Source organism: Microtus oregoni, unplaced genomic scaffold (genome assembly GCF_018167655.1).
Source record: "Microtus oregoni isolate MIOR12 unplaced genomic scaffold, Mior012 000053F_ref0000044, whole genome shotgun sequence".
Taxonomy (NCBI): Eukaryota; Metazoa; Chordata; class Mammalia; order Rodentia; family Cricetidae; genus Microtus; species Microtus oregoni.
Window position 1 is genome coordinate 13,642,085 of NW_024543829.1, and position 24,923 is coordinate 13,667,007.

General features: G+C 47.0%; 1 protein-coding gene across 1 annotated transcript in view; it reads right to left on the minus strand.

Annotated features, from left to right (window-relative positions):
* Positions 1 to 23,486, minus strand: part of Ptprj (protein tyrosine phosphatase receptor type J) — a 164,159-nt gene extending 140,673 nt beyond the window's left edge. Inside the window, exon 1 of the mRNA XM_041637506.1 lies at positions 22,915 to 23,486. Coding sequence (XP_041493440.1) covers positions 22,915 to 23,352 — 438 coding nt within the window. The 5' untranslated portion in view covers positions 23,353 to 23,486. The remainder of the gene's footprint in view (positions 1 to 22,914) is intronic.
* Between the last annotated feature and the right edge of the window lie 1,437 nt (positions 23,487 to 24,923).

Below are 24,923 nucleotides of genomic sequence, written 5' to 3' on the forward strand. Positions count from 1 at the left end.
AGACAACTGGAAAACTCTGGATATGTTCTATAAATGGGTTTATTATATTTCATCAATACTCCACTCCCCTGGTTTTGATTATTTTGCATATTGTGTAATTTGGGGAAGTTACACAAAAGACATTTGGGAACTACTATTTTTGCAACTTTGAGAAATTATTTCAAATTTTAAAGTTAAAAACATTTTAATGAAGTCTTAATTTTAGGGGTTTTATTGTTTATGTACATGAGTGCTTTTTCTGCATGTATGTATGTTTACCATACACATGTCTGGTACCCACAGGGATCAGAAACTAGAGTTACAGATGGTTGTGGGTGCTGAGAACTGAACACAGGTCTTCCACAAGAGCAGCCAAGTGCTCTCTAACTGGCGAACCATCTCTTCAGCCTTAATTTTAAAAGCAAACTAGAGACACGGCTTAGTAGCAAAGCATTTGTACATACAAGGTCCCATATTTAGTCTCTAGCACTGAAAAAAATTAAGATTTAACATTTTTATCTATATTTTCAGCTTTCCTAGAGGACAGGGGGAGAAAAGGAAGATGAAGAAAAGAATCACTGGTCACCCTGTAAGTCAGAACCCAGCTCAGATATTGTCCCCGCTGGGTCCCCAAGGGTTAGAATCCAGCCCTATCACTATTTAACCTTTGGCAGTTCGCTTAGCATATCAGATTCCTCCATTCACAAAGGGAAATTTTAAGTGTGGATTCCTCATCAGTCTGGAGTAAGGATTAAATTAGAATTTAAAAAAAAAAGCACGTGTTCAGGGGCTGGAGAGATGGCTCAGCAGTTATGAGCACTGACTGCTCTTCCAGAGGACCTGGGTTCAAGTCCCAGCACTACATGGCAGCTCACAACCGTCTGTAACTCCAAGATCTGAAACCCTCACACAGACATACATACAGGCAAAGCACCAATGCACATAAAATTTTTTAAGAAAAGTACATTTGCATACACACACACAGTAAGCATAGGACAATGTATAAGAGAAATCTAGGGTAGTGAGCCTCATGGTATGTATATGGGAATCGTGTGTGACAACCAGAAGGGAGCCTTCCTAGGTTTAGAGCAGCAGACAGGGCTTGGTCTGGTCTGATCAGAGCTACAGTGCATTGACTAGAACCCTTCCTCTGAAAAGCTAGATGTATCAAAGGGAGAAGGCAGCATGCTCATTTTACAGATGAGAAGCCTAGCCTTGGGAAGATCAAGTGCAGTGGCTCTCAACCCTCTGACTGAGACCCTTTAATACAGTTCCTCATGTTGTGTGACTCTGCCCCAACCATTTTTGTTGCTACTTACAGCTGTAATTTTGCTACTGTTACGAATTGTAATGTAAATATCTATTTCCCAAGGGTCTTAGGAGACCCTGTGAAAGAGTCATTTGACTCCCCTCAAAAGGGGTCTCAACCCAAAGGTTGAGAACCACTGGTCTTGGGAGTTGCCATAAGGTGTTCAGGCTCAGCCAGGCCTGCTCACTTGCTCCAAGCACTATATTGAAGAAGAGTAACCATACGTGCACACCAGAGCAATCATCACATATGCACTCCAAACACACTGTCAAGCTCGCTGTCTCATCAATTTTCTTTATGATGTTTTAGTGAACATCTTTCAGCAGACCCTCAAGAGAGGTGTGAGAACTGCGCGTTAGTCCCATTTCAGCAATCCCTGCTGCTTTATGGGGGGTGACTCCAACACATGAAACAATTGTTTCTTTGTTTTGGTCTTGTTTTTGAAGTGATGGGGATGAAAGTCAGGTTTTCGTGCCTGTTAGGCAAGCTCTGTACCCCTAATCTACACTCCCACCTCAGCTTCTTTTTCTAACTGGTAAACCAATCCTAGCTCATCCCAATTTATCCTCACAGAGGGAAACACTGCACCTCTGATACCACCCATGGTGTGACCTATCTCAGCCAAGGATGAGTAGGACAATGACTTTCAATATTATGTCAGCAAATTTTAATATAGAAGGAACTATTTTTCTTCCCTAATCTACCTCCTAAACTCAACTTCACCATTTTGCCAGCATAAGTTCATCCACTGATTGGGTTGATTTCTATGCTGAAAGCAGACATGCCAAGTGTGAGCACAGAATGTCTGAAGCTGGAAAGGGAATGGTACCCTCTCTAGAATCCAACGGACTCCTTCAATCTTCTCCCCAACGGAATGGCACACATCAGAAGTCAACTTCAGAGCTCAATTCAGCATCTCTCAAAAACATGTCAGAGGTAAGTATATTCCCTGAGCAAGCTGTATGTACACTCTAAGAAGTTTAGTACCTGAGAGAACAGACAAGAAGGAATGAGTGGCTGAAAGCAGAGGACGTAAGAGCACACTTGGAGAAGTTGTGTGGCCTTAGGCAAGTCACTTGCCTCTCTAGGTCTTGAGGTCAACATCTGTAATATAAATCATCAAGGCCCCTCTGTCTGGTGTGGGGGCCCTGAGCAGAATTAGGAAAACACAAAGAGCAATTACACTCTGATTCCGGTGCAGGGCGAGAATCCTGGCTTTGTGTTTTAAAAAGCATCTAATTTGCATCACATTTTTCTCGCTGTTCATATTAAGACAAATGTGTTCATCATACTTTAAAAAACAACAAAAGTGACTGATTCATAACAACCTGCAAAATAGTGAAGTCAGAACAAAGCCAGTCATCACGACACCCCCTCCAGGGAGAGGCTTCTGTCTCTATTTCCTGACAAGCTTTTTGCAAAATCCAGGGAAGCTGCAAGTCAGTGATAAAGGCCAAAGTCAGTCACTTGAACAGAGAGGCCAGCCCAGATAGGTCAGGCCACCATGGGGGAGGTGGCTAGCACTGAAGCCTGTGCTCTTCCCCGAGACAAAGCTCACTAGCAGGAGCCTTGGCAGACTGCAGAACCCCCCAAGTGGGCACCGGATGGCCTTGCAAACCAACAGGCCACCTGCCCACACCTGCTACAATTCCTCCTAGCTGCCCCGCTGCCCCCTGGACCACCACTGAGCTTGGCAGGTTCCTGTAAGTTCCTATGCCACCTCCCTCCCAGCCCTTTCTCCCACCTGCCTTTCCCCATCTCTCTCTCTCTCTCTCTCTCTCTCTCTCTCTCTCTCCATCTCTCTCCTTCTTCCCTCCCTCTCCCATTCCTTCATTCATGCCAGCCTCAAGGGCGACAGGAAGCCAGGATAAAAACCACAGGTTCCAGATGAGGAAAAGTGATGTTCAAAGGATAGATCATCCAAGGTTGCAAAGGTTATGCTCAGAATCCAACCTCTATCGTGGTTCTAAAGTTGGGTACTTTCTCCAGTCACAACTACACAGGAAGTCATGCTGGGGACCCCCACTCTCCTTACTCAACAACCATTCCTAACAACACATGCATGCCTGACCCACTTGCTGGCTCTGCATCAGGCTTCTCTGGGCCCCTGGGGTTGGGCAGCTACGGAAAGTCCACCAGTCAAGCAGGGTCTGCTTCAGCTGCTTTCTAACTGTGCAGGCTAGGCAACCTCCTAGAGGCTTAGTGGTCAGATCTGCAAAGGGGTCAAGATCAGACTCTGCCTCAGGAGGCCGTTAAAAGTAGGCAGGACACAAAGGCCCCAGGTGCCGAAAATTTATATCTAGGGCTGATGAGATGGTTCAGTCAGTGAAGCACCTGCTATGTAAGCATTAAGAACTGAGTTCAGATCCCCAGGACCCAGATAAAGCCAGACATAGTCTTGTGGATCTATAATCCCAGTGTTCCTATAGCAAGATGAGAAGCAGAGACCAGAGAATGGCCGGACACTCTCAGGCCAGCTAGCTTCAAAACATATAAACAATGTGCAAGAGGACAGGACTAACACCAGAAGTTCTCTGACTCTACACATGTGCTATAACATACACTTATGCGTTCATATGCACACACACACACCACACAGCATATACATGAACACAAAAGATTTTTAAAAGAAATAAAAACTTGCAGAAGAGATCACAGTGCTTTCATTTTTAAGAGCCAAGTAGCAAAAAAACAAGTATCCACCAACTCTAAAAGGATCGATTCTGTTTACACAAGTACAGATTAGGCACACTCAGAAGAATGGAACCCTAAATGGCTCGCTGGGGAGGGGAGAAGGAAATCAGGAGTGACTCTGCAGGGACTTCCTTGGGGGTAATGAGAAAACTCCAGAATTTGGCAGTGATGATGGTTATACAGCCCTAGACGTGAAAAAAAGAAGGAAATGCAACTGTACACTTCAAAAGGCTGACTTTTATTGTGCGTGAATTAGAAATAGATGAAACTAGATTTTCAATGGCCATTAAAAATAAAACAAATGACCACTATGTACAACATGATTAAATAAAATCCTCCCATGATGCCTCTGTGAGGCAATCTAAATCACACAGGTACCTGATACCTGAGTCCAGCGTTGCCAAGCACTGTTCCCCAAATGAGCTCTGCGCTGCAGGTCTAGGCTCCTAACATTTACCCAAAGCAACAGCAATGGTAGCCACGACAGCTACTGGCTTACTCACTCTGTCTCAGTGCCCTTGGAGACAGCTCCGAGCTGAAGGTGTCTGGTACCAGCTCAGTTTATCTCTCCAACTAAACTGGAACCTGCTACTGAAAAGAAATACAAACTAGCCCTTTTTCCTCTTTTTATTCCCACTCCTCATGCCATAGGTTAGATCAATAACAACAACAGCTGTGCCCACGACTTTCCATGCTAAATCCTTGGTAACACAATGTCCTCACAGGTGGGAAAAGTTAAAGCTGGTACTGGAAGAAGGTGCAGAAGACAGGAGGGGTTCAGACAGGAAGGGCAAAGATGGAATCTGACCTCAGTATTCTCTTCCACTCTGGGAGTGTAGGCTGTCCTCTGGAGATTCAGCCAGGGAAGCCAAAACAGCCAGCTATGTTCCATTCTGCAGACACTGGCCAATCACATCATCTGAAAGCTGCTGCATAACAGGGCCCTCATCCAAATTCTGAGAATGAACTGGGCACACCTGATGAACTCCGCAGCCAGGAAGCAGAGCTCTCGGTAGGTGCCCCAGACAAATGCAGAGCATATTCTTTTGTTGTTTTTTTTAAAAAACAGACATTTTCCACAAGCATTTAAAAAAAAAAAGAAGAAAGAAAAGGTTAAAGTTCAAATCCCAGAACCCAAGAGTAGCAATATGCATCTGTAATCCCAATGCTGTGAGGTGAAGAGGTTCGACCCAGGGGTTTTCTAGCTAATCTAGCCAAAATAACAAGTTCCAAGTTTAGTAAAAGACCTTGTCTCAAAAACTAAGTGTCTCTATACAGGCAAATATACATTCATGCAGAAACATGCATATGCAACAAACGCATGCTAGAAAACATGAATCATTTATCAACTCCTCCCCCAGAAGAATTTCACACAAAATAGAAAAACTGGTTCCATATGAGTCACGCGTGGTCAGAGGTGATGTGAAACAGCCACCACACAGTTGCCATGTCTGAAAATGTGAATATTAAATTTAATTTTTTTTTCAAATTGTTAAATTTGAAAGTCAGTGGCAATGTGGGCGTCACAGACACAAGCAGTCCCATGTACTCTGACAGTCACGTAAACAAAGCATCTCTCTTGGGAATCTGTTTGGCGAGTAGAGTCAAATCTTAGGAAGATGGGGGCTGGAGAGATGGCTCAGAGGTTAAGAGCACTGACTGCTCTTCCAAAGGTCCTGAGTTCAATTCCCAGCAACCACATGGTGGCTCACAACCATCTGTAATGAGATCTGGTGCCCTCTTCTGGCCTGCAGGCATGGAGGCTGAACACTGTGTACATAATAAATAAATCTTTAAAAAAAAAAAAATCTTAGGAAGATGTCTGGAAACTAATTCCGAGTAATCTCTACTTCACAAGAAAGGCCAGAAGGCCTGAAGCTCTACATCCCTGCAATACTAAAAATGGTAACATTTTGGCTCCTGCTTAACTGTCAATAGAGGAAAGTTAAGCAAAGTCAAGCACATCTACTCTGCAGTATACCATAGCTGTTAGAATCATGGGCAGGGACTGGGAGATATGGTATGCGAGCAGGAAGGCCTATATTTAATTCCCAGAATACATGTTCTTAAGAAAGCCAGGTGTGTGCCAGTGAGGCGGCTCCTTCAGCCAAGCCTGACAATCTGAGTTTGATCCCCAAGATCCACAGTAGCAGAGAACAGACTCCAACAAGTTTGCTCTGACTTCCACACAGGTGCCAGCATAGCAGAGAGAGAGAGAGAGAGAGAGAGAGAGAGAGAGAGAGAGGGGTTGTTTTTTTTTTAATTTCAGCCTTGAGAAAGTGACCTTTCTTTCACGGTCTTCAGCAATGAGGAGCTCACGCTCCCTAAAGGAAATGCATTATTTATTTATTTATTTACTTCTTTATTTGAGGTTCTGGAGATTGAGCCCAAGACCTCAAGCACTGGGCCACTAAGCTAGATTCCCTGCTCTACACTGGGAGAGGGGGAAGGAGGGAGGGAGAGAGGGAGGGAGGGAGGGAGGGAGGGGGGAGGGGGGAGGGGAGGGGAGGAGAGGAGAGGATTACTAAGATGTTATAATTATACTACTGAGTGGACAAGACTTCAGAGCCCCTTTTGGTGGGTTCTTCTTAACTATGACTCCATGTGGGTTCCAGAAGGTTCCATTTTGATGCCCTATATAAGACCCAACTGAATCTGGATATCTGTTTCTCAAAATCTTCATGTGATATTAGTAAGTAATCAAGACTGAGAGTCATGGAGGCCAAATCTCTTTCAGAAACAAGGTTCAGATAGGAGCATGGCAAATGTCGACTTGGGAGACTCAGAACTAAACATCACACATTTATCAGGTGCTAGGTCTCAGTCCTTCCTTTCCACTATCCTGCCCACCCTTCTCCACGTAGCACATGAATTATCCACTTCTTAGGATTTTCCACAGCTTCACATTGCTCTTACTATGGACCTGAATTGTGCTAAGACCCAGAACTTCTGATCCTTATGACCAGCCTCACCTTCCACCCACCCCAGCTCAGCCCTGGCCCTTGGACTTCTATCACCCGCTCAGTTGTGGCTGAATTGGCCTGTCTCCCTCAGGACCTGTGACTTGCTGCAGTGTTCTTTAGAGCTTCTGGCTCCTTGCCACCCAGGCCCCTCTATCTCATTATCCTGCTACATTTTCTCAGCTTTATTAATTGCCCAGATTAGCCTCAAACTCAAAATTCTCCTGCCTCAACTTTGCAAGTCCTAGAATTACAGGTACAAGCCACTGTGCCCAACATAAACTGGACATTCTTAGACAATTCCTTAAAAAATAGGATAGTTACAATTTTGTGATTTGGTGGGTCTAGAGGGTAAGTCTTGGACATCAACTATAACCAAATTCAACAAACAGGAGTGCCACCCTGTTTCTTCCCTGTGGCCATAACAGACATGACTAATCAATCTTAGCATTTTCTTGTTCTGAAGCAGGAAAGCCCAGAAAGTCTAAGAATCCCTTCTATTCAGGGGTCAAGCTATCACTATCAACCATTTCAAGATGGACACAAGCTAGGAACCATCTGTTTTCCCTAGCTTCATGTTCCCAAGATTTTTTTTCCAACTCGGACATTCTTTGACTAGGAATCATTAACTACCCACTTGCTTGGCAATGAGCTCAGCCCGTGTGAGGCTGATCAGACCATGAGATCACATGTTCTATCCCGGAGGGCATGCTTTGCCTGATTTCCTGAATCTTGGGCTCTTTGGCCTTTCCACTTTACCAACCCCCACGCCATCCCTTGGCAGCTGCACCTCCAACATTTAATGGCCTGACCTGAGATAGAATTAGGAAAACTGCACCAAAGCAGGTGCCTCTGCTATCGCTGGTATTTAAAACAACAATAACGGGAACAGCTGACATTAACGGGGCACTTTCCTATGCGCTAGGGGTTCACACACGTTTTCTCATGGAATGTAGATCACAATCCTCTGAGGTGTTTATTAGTCCCATTTGGCCCGCGAGAAAAGTTAGGCTTTGAAAGCTAAATAGCTGCTGATGAGTAAGAAACAGAAAAAGAGATTACACAAGAGCCATAAAGCTGGCTCTGGGCTACGACGTCCTCTGCCTCTGGGCACCTCATCTCTAAAATGGACGTGATAACAGTGAAGAGAAACAAGAGGCCAGCATAGCCCATGGCAGTTAGGTGGACACCACAGAAAGGAATCTGGGTAGTGTCCTGATCAAATCCGCCCAGTGTTAAGCTGGGAGGTCTCTTGGATAAATCCTGTGAACACTGAGTTCTCAGAAGGCCAACCCAGCTTTGCTGGCAGGCAGCACAGTTTACGTGGGTTCTCCTCTTGCCACATTCCTGCCACCCTCCAGTGTCACGGGCTTTGAGAGCATTCTCTCCTATCTTACGCTCTGAGGCCCCTAAACACTCTAAAAGCTGAAGAGGGAGCTGATGTGGAGAACACTTGGCAATGAAGTTCTTTGTAATGGAATCCCCCTTTAACAGCATCTATCTCCTGTGTGGAACTTGGCATGGCTGACCTCACAGCTCCTGGTTACTGTGAGCCTCCCCTTTGCCCCTGGATGCCCACAGCAGAGCTCAAAAACATCCTATCATATTAACACAGGCTTCCTGACCCACCCCAAGCAAGGTAGCGAAAGTATCAGTCATCCCCACTTAGCAGAGGAGGAAACTGAGGCTGGGAAGACACAGGAAAATGGAGCAGAGGCATCCAACACCAAGTGCCAAGACTCCCTCGCTGGACTCACTACAAAGACACTCCCTTGAAGGAGCGTGGTGCAGAGGGGAAGCCCCTTGTGTAAGCTCTTACTAGTTAGCCTACTGAACTACTGGAGGGAAAGCAAGCTGATCTTCCAGCAATGGAGAAACAGTCATGCCCCAGTAGGACCATCTTACCAGGCCTTCAGAACACAGTTCTCCACCAGGATGGTCCCTCCCTCCTCAGCAGACATTGTCCATAATCTTTATAAACACTCACTGTTAGTTGTCACAACTAAGGAAGGAACACTAGCGGCATCCAGAAGGCAGAAGCCTGAAATGCCACATCCTATCCTAGCTGCACGAGATAGTCTTCTGAAACAAACTGTGTAATAGTGCTGAGGTCAAGGAGCTCTGAGCTAAAGGAAAAGAAGCCACCGACACTCACCTCAACCATAAGGCTGAGCAAGGACAAAGCCTGTTCCAAAGAAAATCCTAAGCTAATATCCCATGGGCCTCTTCCTGGAGAAGCCGAAGGCTGGAGACATACCTGTGGTCAGGTGGAGACTGAAGGTCTGAGTCTCTCCCACACCCAACATGTCACCTCATGCTCCCCAGCCCCTGCTGCTGGCAATCTCCAATACTTGCTCCCCACACAGCAGGATCTGGTAGTCTCTCTAGCTAGTAAGTGCTAAGGCTGGTAGAAATTGCTGAAGACGCCTCGGGAGCAGGACAACCCTCAGCAAGTCTTCTGTGTCATGCAACAGTCCTAGGTGTTGTGCAACAGAGGACTAGGGAGAGGTACGTGTATAAGACCCTGCCCAAGTGCCATGATCAGGAGAAGGCACATGCACGACCCCAATATCTCTGTGGCCCGGTACTTCCTACCTTTTCCAAATGAATCACTTGTTCTGGGGGTTACAGTGCTTGAGCGAATGGCAAGGCCACATAGCTACAAGAAAAACCTGCACCTGCATCCATGCTGCTGTCAACACTGAAGCTCTTCCCATGTACCTCTGGGACATCCTGAAGTCATGTCATCTGTATGGACATTCAAGCTCTATAAAATCCAAGTTCATTCACAACAGGAAGGCTGAGAACCATACACAATGCCACTATGCCATTCTTTTGATCAGTACCAAGGCCCCCAAAAGTAAGACAGCCTTTACCTGCTTCTAGCTCCAAGATCTAAAATCCACAGCAAAGATACCCTTGTCTTCTGTGGTTCAGGGAAGCGTGACTCTCCTTTCGTGTGCTTAGAGCACTGAACATGAGCTCACCGTCCACCTGTGGCAAGACCATTAAACCCAGCTGTCCTAGGAGACTCAGGCAGACCCTAGTCTATGTAGACGCCCCTGCCCAGCTCACCTCTGTGCCCTAAAAGAAGGTCACAGTGGAGATATGAGCCTCAGTTTCCCACTCTGTGCCCACATAAAAGATTAAATGAGTCAACATGTACAAAATGCTGACAATGCTTCTTATCAAATATAGTATGTGGTGACTATGTATCAGAGGTCTGTTTATCTGAGTAATGTTCTGCGTGGCAAAAAGGACTCAGAAAGGAACTGAAGGCTCGATCACAGGGACTAAGTAGATAAAGAAACGAGATGTAATGGCTAAGTTATCCACAAGAAGACCACTCCCTGGCAAGGAGTGTCCACACTGCATAAGCCGGCACAAAGCACCCTAAAGAACAGCCGTGAACTTGTCCCTGAGGGTCAGCAAAGGAAGCATCTCCTCCAGACACACACACACATTTAGCATCTACCCTGTAACACGGCCACGTTTGTTTCCACAAGATTTCCAAAATGCTTTCCACTGAGTAGCAGTGACTCTTCCGGAAGAAGCCTTGTGTTTGTCTTGTGGCTGCATGGGGTACCCCTAAGGAGACATCTGCTCTAATTGCTTTAAAAATTAAAAACCAATGGAAAGCGTAAGTCACAGCACATTATGGTTAGGGGGCTACACTATCTGAGTAAAGCAGGGATGCACTGGAAACACAAGGCTCACCCTGCAAAACTGGGCTGGGATTAGCATGGGGAGCGCAGAGGCTGTAGCGGATTTTGCTTTTTTTTCTACTTATTGTATTAAAAAAATAAATAAATCAATTCTGTGTATGTGTGTATATGTGTCTTTCGAGACAGGGTTTCTCTGTGTAGTCTTGGCTGTCTTGGAACTCGCTCTCAGAGATCTGCCTGCCTTTGCCTCCCAAGTGATGTGATTAGAGGTGTGTACTACCACTGCCTGACCAAAAAATTAAAAGGGAAATTTTAAAAAACTGAACTGGCATAAAGAAGAAAACCACAAAAGCAGACTTTTTCAAATATATCAATGGCACCAATTATATTCTGATTTTAAAAAAATAAAAACATAGAAGCTGAAGAGATGGCTCAGCAGTCAAGAGCACTGGCTGCTTTCAGAGGACTGTGTTTGATTCCCATAACCATCCACAACTCCAGTTCCAGGAGACCCAACACCCACTGCTGGCCTCTGCAGGCATGCATCTGATGCACAGACATACATGCAAGCAAAATATCCATACATATAAGATAAAAATTAAATTAAAAATAATAAAATCTAAAATCTACAAGTAAACGAACTAGCATGTGACTGGAACCAACTTGGGAAGTGGGGTTAGAACTAACAGCCACCAGGCATTTAGACGGCTTTGGCCAGAGTCCATGCAAATCAGTCCTGGGCTGAGGGCAGCAGACCCAGTGGACCCTCAGCCACACAGTGCTGCACAGGCTCTCAAGATGCTGCTCAGTTCCAGCACACGCCCAGCATGTGTGAGGCCCTGGATTTGATCCTTGGTATCCATAAAAGGGGATAAACAACATTTAAACCAAAGAAGCAGGTAGTGACTGTAGTTCTCTCCCAAACACAGCTGCCAAAATGCCAGGCACTGACCCATGGTTTCTTCAATATTCTCTGGCAGCACTAAACACAGGCTTTACTGGGACTCCCGAGCCTGTGCCTGCCTCAGCCCCTCTCCGTCACATGAAACAATGATACGAGTTAAATGAGGACCTTACACAGGCTCTACCTACTTCCCTCCCACAGTTCACACACTAACAGTTGGGTCTGGAGACCTGGAAATTTTCTGGGAAACAACTGAATCGATGGTTAAAATTTTTTTTACAAGCAATGTACACGCACATATGCGCATGTGTGTACTTGCTTTCCACCACCTGCAGCAGCAGCTTCACAATGCAGTGCTTACCAGTAAACTCAAGGCTAAAACTCATTAAATTCATTTTTATATTCAGTTTTAAACACACTGCCTTAGGTTTTCTTTGTTTCTTTTGCGGGGCTAGGAGCATTAGGACTGTATCTCACTCTGCAGCCCAGGCTGACAATGAACTGACAAGACTCCTGATTCACTTTCCAGGCGCGAGGATCACAGGTGAGAGCCACTATGCTTTTTTTCCACCCCAATGCTAGGACTTAAACCTAGGGCCTGGCACATGTGGGCCAGTTCTACCACCGAAGTACATCACCAGGCCTCACCCTTTGTTTCCTTATGTATTCTTAAGTCAGGATCTAAGCAAGCCCTGGCTAGTTCACTATGTAGACCAGGCTGGTCCTAAGCTCAGCCTACCTCTGTCTCCGAGTGCTCAGCCTGCCTACGGTTTTTGAAACTTCACTATACATGTTCTGGAAGGAATTAGTTTCAAACCACATACACACCCCTAGAATAACAGTGGCAAACTCAAAGAGACGCTGAGTGGTGGTGGTTTGAAGAGCAATGACTCCCATAGACTCTTGTGTTTGGCCCATAGGGCGTGGCATTATTAGGAGGTGTGGCCCTGTTGGAGTAGGTGTGACTTAGAGGAAGTGTGTCACTGAGGAGGTGGGCTTTGAGGTCTTAGACTCAAGCAAGGCCTAGTGTGGCCATCTCAGTTCCTCTCCAGCACGATGACGGACTGCACGCTGCCATGCTTCTCACCACGATGACAATGGACTGAACCTCCAAACTATAAGCCAGCCCCAATTAAATGTCTTCCTTTATAAGAGTTGTCGTCCTCATGGTGTCTCTTCACAACGATAAAATCCTAGGAAAGGTTTAATGAGTTTAGGTGTATGTAAAACCACCTATAAACTATACATTTTTTTAATTTTAAATAGTAAGTGATAATAATGTCTCCGCAAAATAAAATAATCCAACAGCAACCAACACCCAATGATGGGTGAGGTACTGAGCATCAGAGGAGACAGCCCAATGTCGCACAGCTAGAAGGAAGAGTGAAGCTGACCCCAAAGGCTGTGAACTGAGTTCTTGGCAACAGCTCCCTCAATATCCCAAGTAATCTGCACACAGAACTGCCAGCAGGCTGCTCAGAAAACCCCATGACGCAATGATGTCTTCTCTGCGGGCTATAGGAAATGCACTGTACCCTGGCCGCCTCTGAGGAAACAGGTGGCATAGTAGGAGTCAACTATCATGGCCCCCATCTCCCAATACTTAAAGCCAAGGAGTATGCCTTAACACTTTTCATGGGTAGCTTAAGATAACTCCTCTTGACTCCACAGAGAACGTAGCCAGTGACAGGAGGCGGGCACAGCTAGAACTGGCCCAGTCACAAGGTAAAGAGAAATGGCTCGAACCAAGACAAAGGGAATCCTAGTTTTTGTTGTTTTTTTAATGGACACAGTATCCCTCTGCTCCTTTTTGGGCCAGGATCATATTGGCCAGTCCTTGATTATATCCCAAGGTCACTTAGCTCATATTAATTCAAATATACACACTTATCAAAAGGGAAATATAATTTAAATGGCTCTCAATCTTCAGTCCTCCACATTTCACACTTTTAATACACTCATGGGGGATGTGAATGTGCACAGAATGCACACAATCTATGGCAGATTTAATCTCTTTTTGTTGATGCTTTGTTTTGGTTTTGGAGACAGAATTTCTCTTTGTAGCCCTGGCTGTTTTGGAGCTCACTCTGAAGACCAGGCTGGCCTCAAACTCACAGAGATCCGCCTGCCTCTGCCTCCCCAATGCCGGGATTAAAAGCATGAGCCACCACCACCAAGCTGGATTTAATCTCTTAAATCTAAATTAAAAGATTCTACAACATAATTTTGTTCCATCATTATAATGTTTCCTTTAACTTTAGAATCTATCTTTTGAGTAAGCACCTGAGTATTGTGTAAAATGTCTGTCAGTTTACAAGGCAGATGTGATCACTTATACAACAGTCCTGAATAAGTAGCCCTGCTATTATCAGTATCGTAAAGCTATGAACAACAAAAGTCAGAAATGTCAGGGACGTTCCCCAGGAGCACACAGCTAGTTAGGTGATAGAATCAGGGTTCCACCTAGGCAGGCTGGCTCCAAGTTCTATGCTGTCTTATGATCTAAGATCCTAAGGAATAAGGCTGCACCTAAAACAATTGGGGAAAGCTGGTTTGCAACAGAAATGAGAGTGTAAGAACTTAATCCCTTAATTTTCAAAGAGCATGAACAAATTAATAATAAGAAGACAATTTTTGATATGTGTGTGCATGTGGGTGCACGGGTGCATATGTGCATGGATACATGGGTGTGTGGGTACATGTGTGCATGAGTGCATGAATGCATGGGTGTGTGGGTACATGTGTGCATGAGTACATGGATGCCTGGGTGTGTGGGTACATGTGTGCATGAGTGCATGAATGCATGGGTGTGTGGGTACATGTGTGCATGAGTGCATGGATGCGTGGGTGTGTGGGTACATGTGTGCATGAGTGCATGGATGCATGGGTGTGTGGGTACATGTGTGCATGAGTGCATGGATACATGAGTGTGGGGGTACATGTGTGCATGAGTGCATAGATGCATGGGTGTGTGGGTACATGTGTGTATGAATGCATGGATGCATGAGTGCATGGATGCATGGGTGTGTAGGTACATGTGTGCATGAGTGCATGGATTCATGGGTGTGTGGGTACATATGTGCATGGATGCATGGGTGCATAGGTGTGTGGGTACATGTGTGCATGAGTGCATGGATACATGAGTGTGTGGGTACATATGTGCATGGATGCATGGGTGCATAGGTGCATGTGTATGTGAGGGGCAGAAGTTGAAATGGTTACTTCCACTATTTCTCGGTCTACCTTATCTTTAGAGACAAGGTTTTTCACCGAAGCCAGAGCTCACTGATTGGCTACACTGGCAAGCCAACAAGTTCTAGGTACCCACCTGCCTCCACACTGCCCGAGAAATAGTTCCAGACATCTATTCAGGCTTTTACATAGATACCAGGAACCCAAACTCCTCAGGTCCTTATGTTAGCATGCCAAGTACTTTACCAAGTGAGCCATCTCCCCAACAAGGACTTTTTTTAATGAACTAAAAGTTAATAACAACAATTAATGTCCCCCAAACACAGAAAAAGATATTCAACCAAATGAAAATTAAAGATACAAATAATTTTTTTTTGGGGGGGGGGTTTCAAAACAGAGTTTCTCTGTAGCTTTGGAGCCTGTCCTAGAACTAGCTCTTGTAGACCAGGCTGGCCTCGAACTCACAGAGATCCGCTTGCTTCTGCCTCCCGAGTGCTGGGATTAAAAGCATATGCCACTACCGCCCGGCTTACAAATAATTTTCATGGTAAAATTTTTCACCTCTCAAACTTACGCATTCTTAGAAGTTTAACATTCCTCAACCCAAGACAAGGGTATGGAGAAACAGGCCTCTTCAAACCTGCATATGTGGGTCCAACTGGGCAAAAGCTTAGAAACCCATTCATTCAACAGCTCTAAGTTTAAATGAATGTCCACTTCTTCCAACTCAGCAATCCTAGGACCAGGGCTGTACCAGCAGACAACACTCCAAACTATTTACCACCTCTGCAATTTTCTTAACAACCACCTCATGATTCCAAAATTCCTAATTTGTTGTGTTTTGCTGTGAAGGATACAAGAAATAAACATCAGGGACATTCCAGGAAGAACTGCCAGTGAGGGGAGTTAGACCATGACAACAGAGGGCCCATATGTCTGCACACCGGGCAGTTAGTCAGAAAAATGGGCCTATACAGGTACAAAAAATGATATGATCATCAAAATAATTGAATAAACTTAAAAGGTTAAGTACAGAGCATGCACTCGGGAGGCAGAGGCAGGCGGATCTCTGTGAGTTCGAGACCAGCCTGGTCTACAGAGCTAGTTCCAGGACAGGCTCCAAAACCACAGAGAAACCCTGTCTCGAAAAAAAAGTACAGAGCATGACAGGAACATAATATGCCCTATAAGCAGTTTTTAATGGGTCAGCGAGACAGATCTAGGTAAAGGCACTTGCCGCCTAGCCTGATGATCTGAGTTTGAGCCCCAGTACTCACATGAAAAAGAAACAATTCTCTGTCACACATGCTCCATGGTAAAACCCCACACACACACATCTCGCGCTCATGCCCTCTCTCTCTCTAACACATGCACACACTTAAATAAAAATGTAGTGGTTTTAGGGAGATGCTGGGGCTCCAACCAGGGCCTGCTGTGGTAAGCAAAGGCCCTACACTAAGCTGCATCTCCAGCCCACGAAGCAGTTTCTAAAAGTCAGCATGAGACATGGCATGTAGTTCAGCCAGTCCCAAATTCACTATTTCGCTGAGAATGAAGAACTTATGATCAATCTGCCTCTCCATACTTTGTTCATCACGAGAAACTACTTTTTCCCTACAAGAATATCCATCTTTGGTCAGGCATGTAGTGCACACCTTTAAATCCAGCACTCCAGAAGCTAAGGCAGGGACATATCTGTGAATTCAAGGACAGACAGAGCTACACAGTGAGACCCCACCTCAAAAAGAAAACGCCATTTTTGAAAAGGACTGATAGTTTTCTGAGCTTATAGTGGTCCCAAGTTACCATGGAGGAGACATTCCGAGACTCCCAGTCGATGCCTCAAGCCACGAACAGCACTGACCTTCACATGTATTATATATAATGTTCTTTCCTATCTGACATACCTATAATAAAATCTGATTTATAGATGCAGTAAGATATTAGCAACTAATAAAAAATAGAAAGTTATAACAATACATTCTAACAAGAATTATGTGAATGTGGTTGCTCTCTTAAAATATTCTATTCACTATTTCTAGCCTCAGTTGAGCACAGGTAACCGAAACCTCAGAAACCACAGAAGGTCTACTGTACACTGGTTTACATTGGAGGCTCTTTGACCTGGGCTTCAGAGGTGATTTTTAGAGGCCAAGGGTTAGAGATGTAGCTCAGAGGAGAGTGCTTGCTCGTACATCAGAGGCCCTGGGTTCCAGCCCAGCACCACAAAAAGGAGGGGAATCCACTCTGAAGAGCTCGTCTAAAGCTGGGTGTGGCGAGGATGGATGGGCACGCCTTTAATCCCAGCACTTCGGAGGCAGCAGTAAGGCCCCTTACACTGCATACACTACGATGCACCATGAGATCTGGTTTCAAGAACCTACTAGAGGGTCTACAAAACTTCTCAAATTTGACGAGAAATTCCGTGGATTCATCCCTTTAGGAAAGAGATTCTCCCTTCTACTAAAGGGCCTTATTACCTGTCACCAAAAATGACAAAGAATATTGCTCTAAAGCCCATGCAGTACTAACTTTTAATATTTACTCAGCTACTCAGAAGGCATGAAATTCTACTGGGCTGGCCCCTGGCACATCTACCCAGAAAAACAAGCACCCCACTCCTGCCCTGGAGAAGCAGCTAGTTTGTGACATAATAACGGCATTGTCTGCCCAAGCCTCAGAAATGGCAGCAGGACAGCTTCCCTCTAAGAGGAAGAAGGAAAAGTGGAACTGAAAATTATTTGCATGTCTAAAATTAGATCTTCTGTGGGGGCTGTATGCCCTCCCGCCACCACTACCACCAACACCAGCATTTCCATGCCATGGAAAGTCTGAGACAATAGGATGGCTACAGCTGTCACTAATAAGGAAGTAATAACAAGTTTCCTACACTCCTGTCCTCTGAGGGGTCACTAGAAAAGTCACGGGAAAGCCAGCCCTACTAGATGGTGATAAGCCCACTGTAGACTTTGCTGGTCAGAGATTTCTGACGCTTCCAGGGGCCTCCACCCAGCGACTCTCTGCCCCTCCTCGCCGTTCCCTCTCTGGTCCATCCAGCGCCAGCTCTTTCTCTGAAGGAAGAACAAGGCCGCCACACGGCCAACATCACCACTGTGGCGAGCTAAATCATGTCCCACCTTCACAGTTCATAAGAGAGCAGGCTCTTCTTCCGCAGGAAGGCTTTACTTAGGGAATGGCCCCCAAATTAAGTATTTGTCACCTGTGTAATTTCACAAAATCCACCTCAGACATGATCATTTATTCAGACTGCTTCCTCAGGTTCACTATTAAATTTAAGCAAATTTCCTTACCATGACTCCATATGCAGCCTAGTCTGACTAGAAACATGGGCTTGATACAGTCACAAATACTGTTTCACTAACTAAAATAATTCCTAACATATTAAAAACAAAAAACTTCTTCAGAAACATTTGACAAATATTTGTTCTAGAAACTAATGACTTGAAGCCCCCTTTCTTCCCTTCCCATCCTGCAATCCCCCCCCCCCCCATACAATACCAGCAGCCACTGCCAGCAAATGGTCAGCTTTAGGTTTTACTTGACAGTCTTTCTTTCTATCTTACTTGACTCCTCCACCACCCAGCTAGGCAGGAAGTATTAGTTCCACTTCCCAGATAAGGAAATGAAGAGTTGTAGTGGTGACTGGCTTGCCTACAGTCCACGCAGTTCCTGAGAGGCAGAGTAAAACCCATACCCAGACTCACCCATTTCAGTTTGCTCACACCAAGGCAGGGGTGCCTTTGAATACAGACTCAGACGCCAAAGAAACCTAAGTAATCAAGAGGAGCCTGAAGGTGTTCATTCCACATGGTTTGGAACACAAAGAATACAAAATAACGCTCGGCCCTATCAAGACTGAGGGCCCACAAGCCTGTCTCTTGCCTCAGGCGTCTGGCATAGGTGCTCAGTTCTATACTGAAAACCTTGAAGCCGCATGCTTTCTATAGCATGGACAATAAACTGGGACAATGGAGACCTGGCTCTACTTAGGACTCTTTGGGAGCTGTGAGCTTCAGCTTTCTCACAAAATAAGAACAGGAGTAACAGCCACCACCAGAACTTCTGAAATGTCAAATGAGATAACGCATTAAGAATGCCCAAACGCGGCACCTGCCACACCTAATGCTAACTATTAATTATAATATTATCGGGGGCATGATGTTAGAAGGGAAATACACAGAAAATTGCATCTTATCCGGCACTCAAAATAATTCCCCTGGCCAAGAAGTGAATGAGCTAAGAAGCAATTACTTATGATGCACTGGCCAAAGCCAGGTTACAGCCATCCAGAAACTTGGCCTCAGCCTCAAGCATTACTTTTAGGAGCTAAATAACCTCTTTGCTGACCAAAATTGCTCACTCTGGAGCCAGGATTCTCTCTGCTCAGGAAAGTATGGTTATTCCTGGTTATCTTTGTCCTGGGGCTGAACTTGAATTGAGCCCAAAGTCAGAGACTAACCATAAACCAATTTGCTCAGTTTCCTTAAACTGTCTGCAAACAAAACAGACTTTGGGTTTCCCTTTGTTGTTCTGAAGCAAGAGGAAAATAAAATCACTCCTGTGAGAAGTTCAAAAACAGTTTTAAGAGGAGTCAAAATATTTAGTGTGTGCGCTCTGGTTAAAGCAGGAAAGAAACCAGGCTGATGGACTAGCCACAATACAGAAAGATATAAACTTATCATCCATCAGGAAAGCAAGAAAACAAGACAAAGCAAAAGGGAACCCTGGAAGACCAACCAGATGGCTACCAGTTGCTTCTGTTTTGTTTCCATTATTATTATTATTACTCCTGCTGCTGCTAATACTACTACTATTTTGAAGCAGACTGCTGTTGAGCAGGGCTCTCAAGAGGGAAAGGAGAGCTCACTTTCCCACATTGCCTAATGCGTACATAAACCAGAACTGTGTAAAATGCACACTCCGAAAGGGATGGTCGACACAGCACACCACGACATCCTCGCCCTGGAGTTGGACAGAGGGAGTGAAACGCCAGTTTCAAACATGGCTTTTCTGGGCCTACTAAGTACTAAGCCTTCTGGCATCTTGGTTCTCCCGTTTCCACACACTGTCCTCATTAGTGTCCAAACAAAGCTGGGACTTTTCTGTGACCTCTCTTTTTTCCCCACTTTAATAAGAATAAAAACAATCAACTATTAGAGAGGTCTTCAAATATATTCCCTCTTTTTCCTACACAAATGATTTCAAAAAATATCTCAAATATGGCTGACTTTTAAAGATTTATTGTTTTTATTTTATTGATGTGTACGTGTGTCTAACTATGTAACTGTCTGCCACGTATGTGTGGGTGCCTGTGGAGATCAAAGGGAAAGTCAGAGCCCCTGGAGCTGGAGCTGGTTGAGAGCCTGGCCTAATGGACTCAATTTGTAAGCAGTCTGGGGCATACACAGCAACACAGCACTGCAACCACAGTGAAAACACAGCCAAAAATACGAGGCACAGGTTGTCACTCAACCTGTGGAGGAGGTCGAGCTGCCTTCAAAACCTGGAGCTATCACCAAGCATGGTGATGCACAACTTTAATCTCAAAACTAGAGAGGCAAAGGCAGGTGGATTTCTGTGAGTTCAAGGACAACCTAGTCCGTATAATGAGTTCTGCCAGAGAGGGTCTGGGTACATATATATTTTTTTCAATATATATATATTGAAAAAATGTCTCAAAAAAGCTTATCTTTTTTTAAAAAATGGGGATTGAGGATAACTGTGAATATGTCTATCAGAGTAATACACACAAGTATGAATGCATACACCTGCACTCACACTGAGCCTCTGACCTGTCACTCCATCATACAGGGTGGGTCCCTGGCACACATGACCACAGCCACATTTCAGAGTACCAAGAATTTGAACTCAAGTCCTCACGCTTGTGCAGCAAGAGCTCCTACTCAATGCCCGTCATCCCCGTCATCCCCGTCATCCCCGTCATCCCCGTCATCCCCGTCATCCCCGTCATCCCCGTCATCCCCGTCATCCCAGCCCATGAAGCTGCCTTGGAGTCAGTTCTAAAGGGCATTGACTTGGAACTGAAAACGCGACTCAGTGGCAGAGCACACATGAGCACATTTCCCAGCCTGGGCTCCAACCCCACCACCACAAGAGGGAGAGGGTACCAATTCCCTATGAAAATGAGACTGCTGAGTGTGAGCTTTCGGGGATACTTCTTCATAAAACCTTTTACATTTCCTATTTTGTAATAAACCCAAAAACGAGACTATGAAGACAGTACTCTTGAGTTTCTACAGAACAAACTACAGAGGAAGGAAATAACCAAACACAAGGCAAGGAAAGAGCAGCAATCTGCTACTGAAACACAAGGAAGGCTTGAGCAAGAAATAAATTTACCCAAGATACTTTTTGCTAATTCAAGCACAGCTTACAATTTCTATAGTTGAAACAAAAGTAATATATATACCAAATGTAAAGGGAAATGTAGACCAAATGCTTCTATAGTATCAACTTTAGTATAAGAGAATATCAAGACAGGGATCCCTGAGAGGCAGGGGCAAACAAACCTCAATGAGGCTGAAGTCACCCTATTCTACATACTGAATTCCTGGGAAAGGAGGGCTGGAGAGCACTTCAAGTACAAATCAGTTCTTTAACCTCAAAGACTGTTGCTGCACAGGATGAAGAAAGCCCATACACACTGTTCCTAACGCTAATTCCATCTGGTAAAGCATTAGCTGAAAAGTGAATTTTTGATGTTTGCAAAATTCTTTCATGCACTATCCAATTGAAGCCCTACAAACAATTCTACCAAGCAATGGCGTGAGCCCTCCCCATTTCCATTCTACAGAGGCTTTTCACTGAAGATGAAAGGGGGGGGCAAATTCAACGCTGATGCTTCATTAGACACTGCACTCATCCCACACCCACTCCAGGAAGAATTATTTGCTCGGGGTCACGCCACCTTCCAGGCCTCCTTGGGACCTGTGCAAATCCTGAGAGAAACTATAAGTGACTTGCTGAGAGTGAAGGCAGCCCCCAGAGTCAGGCTCCCTTCTTCTGCCTGCCTGTTTTGCTGCCAAGTGCGTATGTTTCCTCTCAGACAATCCTGCGTGTGTGAAGCCTGGTTCCATCCCCAGTCAATACTTCATTTGTATTTCACTATCTGGTTGCAGCTGGTATCTATAAAGTTAGTGAGATTTTCATTAGCAAAAAGCAAGACAAGAGCATCCTCCAGGTCACTCTCCACTGCAGATTTCAAGACCACAGCCAGCTCCCAGAAGGCTGTGAGGCAGAAGTCGCTTGCTCAGCTCCCGAAGCACCGGCTGGGTGATTCCACTCTTTCACTTCTCTCCCTCAGTTCCCTATCTGCTAAATGGGAATATCCCCCAACTGCCCTGCATCACCTCCCCGCCCCCCATGGAATTACCACAGAAAGGAGAGATCCCATATTCCAGGCGCAACATTATCGAAAGAGTGAAACGAGAAAAAAAAATAGTTCAGAGAGGAGGGGGTTAGCTAGCCCCCACAAAGCAAGAATACACAACTAGAAAAACCAGTACCATCTCCGGCGTGATGATGAGAACAAGGCCGGCAGCGTCAAGAAACGCCTTTGAGCGGCCACCCTGGCAGGGCTGGGAACTTGCGCCACAAACAGCGCCCTCCACCCCGAGGTCCCGCGCTTCGCCCACCGCCCGACTGCCCTGCGCCAGGCCCTGTCCCCGAGCACCGGGCCACCGCCACTGCCCTTCCACCCAAGCCCTCGGGCCCCTCCAAGGCAGGTCGGAGGTCGGCCTCGGTTCGGCCAGGCCGGCCCTGCTCCGCATCCACAGCCCTCCGCAAACACGCCCCCTCCGGCCCGGCGGCCGCGGGAGCTGGGCCCCGCGCTGGCCAGATGTGACCAGCTCTAGCAAAGGCCGGGCCACTGCCGCCTGCAGCCCACGCAGGGGCTTCCACAGCGAGTCCACCAGCCACTGCGGGAACACCCGGGGGGCCCCAGGATCCCGCCCTCCCCCTGGCACCCGGCAGCATGGGAAGGGGCTCGGTGGCTGGAGCGGGAGGCCGGCCAAGATCCCACCAGCCCCCTCCAGGAGGAGAGCTCCCAGCACCGCGATCCACAACACCCTACCGGTTAATCCTCGAGCGGGTGACACAGGGGCAGGTGCAGGGGATGCCAGTCCGGCCCGCGTCCTCCCTCCACACGCCCAGGCCCACCCGAAGGCTTACCTGGCCCAGGCGTAGCAACAGCAGCAGCGGCAGCAGCGCCCAGCGGAGCCCGGGTGAGCGCGGGGGTGGCCGCGTCTCCAGCGCCGCGGGCTTCATGCCCTGCGCACCCTGGAACGTGCCCTGGACGCGCCCCGCCGTGTGCCCGAAGCCGGGCGCCCTCGTCTCCGCCTCCAGCCGCCGCCTCCGCCTCCTTCTCCGCCAGCCAGTCCGCCTAGTCCCCGCTCCGCCCGCCCCGGGCTTCCCCGGGGACATGGCAGCGGCAGCGGCGGCGGCGGCGGCCACACGGCGGAGCCTAGCGCGCCTGGCGCGGAGCGGCCGCGGCCCTAGACACCCCGGGGCTTCGCGGGGCGGAGCAAACGACGCCCACCCCCCGCGCGTGGCGCCCGGCTCGCGGCTCGCGCGGCCCCGGCTGCTCCCTCTGCCTCCTCCGCGCGTCATGCGTCTCGGGCTGCAAGGAGCCGCGCCGAGCGCTCGGCCCCCTCTCCTCCCTTCCCCCTCTGAATATTCATCGCTTCCTCCCGCTCGGGCGGGCCGGGCGGCTGCCGTCCTCCGCCGCCCCTCGCCGCCCTCTCGCCGTGGCCCCCGCCCCCAGCAAGCTGGCGGCGGGCGGGGAGTGGGCGGTGGCGGGCCCGGGACACGCTCTAGCGTCTCCCCTCCCGCGGCCAGAGGAAGCGCCCCCTCCCTGCCCGCCTAGCCCTCCCACATTCCTGGGACTCGGGACCCGGGACGCTGCTCCACAGTTCCAGAGCCACTAGCCAAAGCTTCTGGGTAACACGGACTTCCCAGGCTGACACTCGCTCTTTGGCCCAGGTTGAGTGTGCCTCTTGCCCAGGTGACAGCCATGCTTGCTTCTAGACCGCAATCCGGTGAAGCCTGGCCCTTGGCTGGGCTTTGGGAGAAGAGGGGGTGAACCCCGAAAGTATTGGAAGCACACCATGCATTCTGTTCTCTCCCCAGACACTGGGCCAGCACAGAAGCTGGTCCAGTGATTAAAGCCCCAGCTGTGGCATATGGCAAACCCAGCTGTGCTATATCTACTAGCTGTGTAATCCTAGTTGTGTGACCTGGAGAGAGATGCTTCACCTCTCTGGACCACCCTTTGCTCCCGTATACAGTGAAGATACTACTGGTACCTGTCTACAGATTTAATGAGATCATGGATAAAGTCGCAAAGAGGGTGGGATACAGAATGAGCCCATCTGGCAGCTGTCATCACAAAACCTGATCTGAAAGGAGTTACAGAGTACCACGAATATTGCTACTGTGCCCAGGTTCACAAAAGGAAACTGAAGAAAGAAGTAATGAGGCAATAGCAAACCAAGGCAAGCTATGAAGCGAGAAGTTGATTCCAACCAAGGCAGGAGGTGACACTTGAGCTGGGTTTTGAAGGGTGTTGGGTTTCACCAGGCAGATAGAGGGGAGCAGTATGGCAGGAAGTGGGAGCAACTTGGGCGGGAGGGAGGGGAGGGGGCAGATGCTTCAACCATGGCCTTCTAAGAAACAGCAATAGGAGGCTGAGCATTCTATTTGGGGAAACTTGAGTGACAAAGATAATAAAATGAGTCTAGTCTGAGAACTGGAGTATAGACCACCAGGTGTCCAATCTGTCCCAACTGCAAAGTGGGAACAAAGCTCCACACAGAGAGACAGGTGAAAGAGGGAACTGGACGGCTCCTGTCCTTTTGTGCTTTGCGTCTGATTACACGCTCAGGAGGAATTATCTTCCTCCCTGTCTCACCCTTCTTGAGGCAGAAACAAGTGCTAAACCAGGAAATGGTGGCGCACACAACAAACCTTCCTGAAAGAAACAATAGGCTGGGCAGTGGTGGCACTCGGGAAGCAGAGGCAGGCAGAGCTCTGTGAGTTTGAGGCCAACCTGGTTTACAAGAGCTAGTTCCAAGACAGGCTCAAAAGTTACCGAGAAACCCTGTCTCAAAAAACCAAAATAAATAAACAAATAAAGTCACTAGTGTCAGATGGACTCACACTTTTAATCCCAACACTCAGGA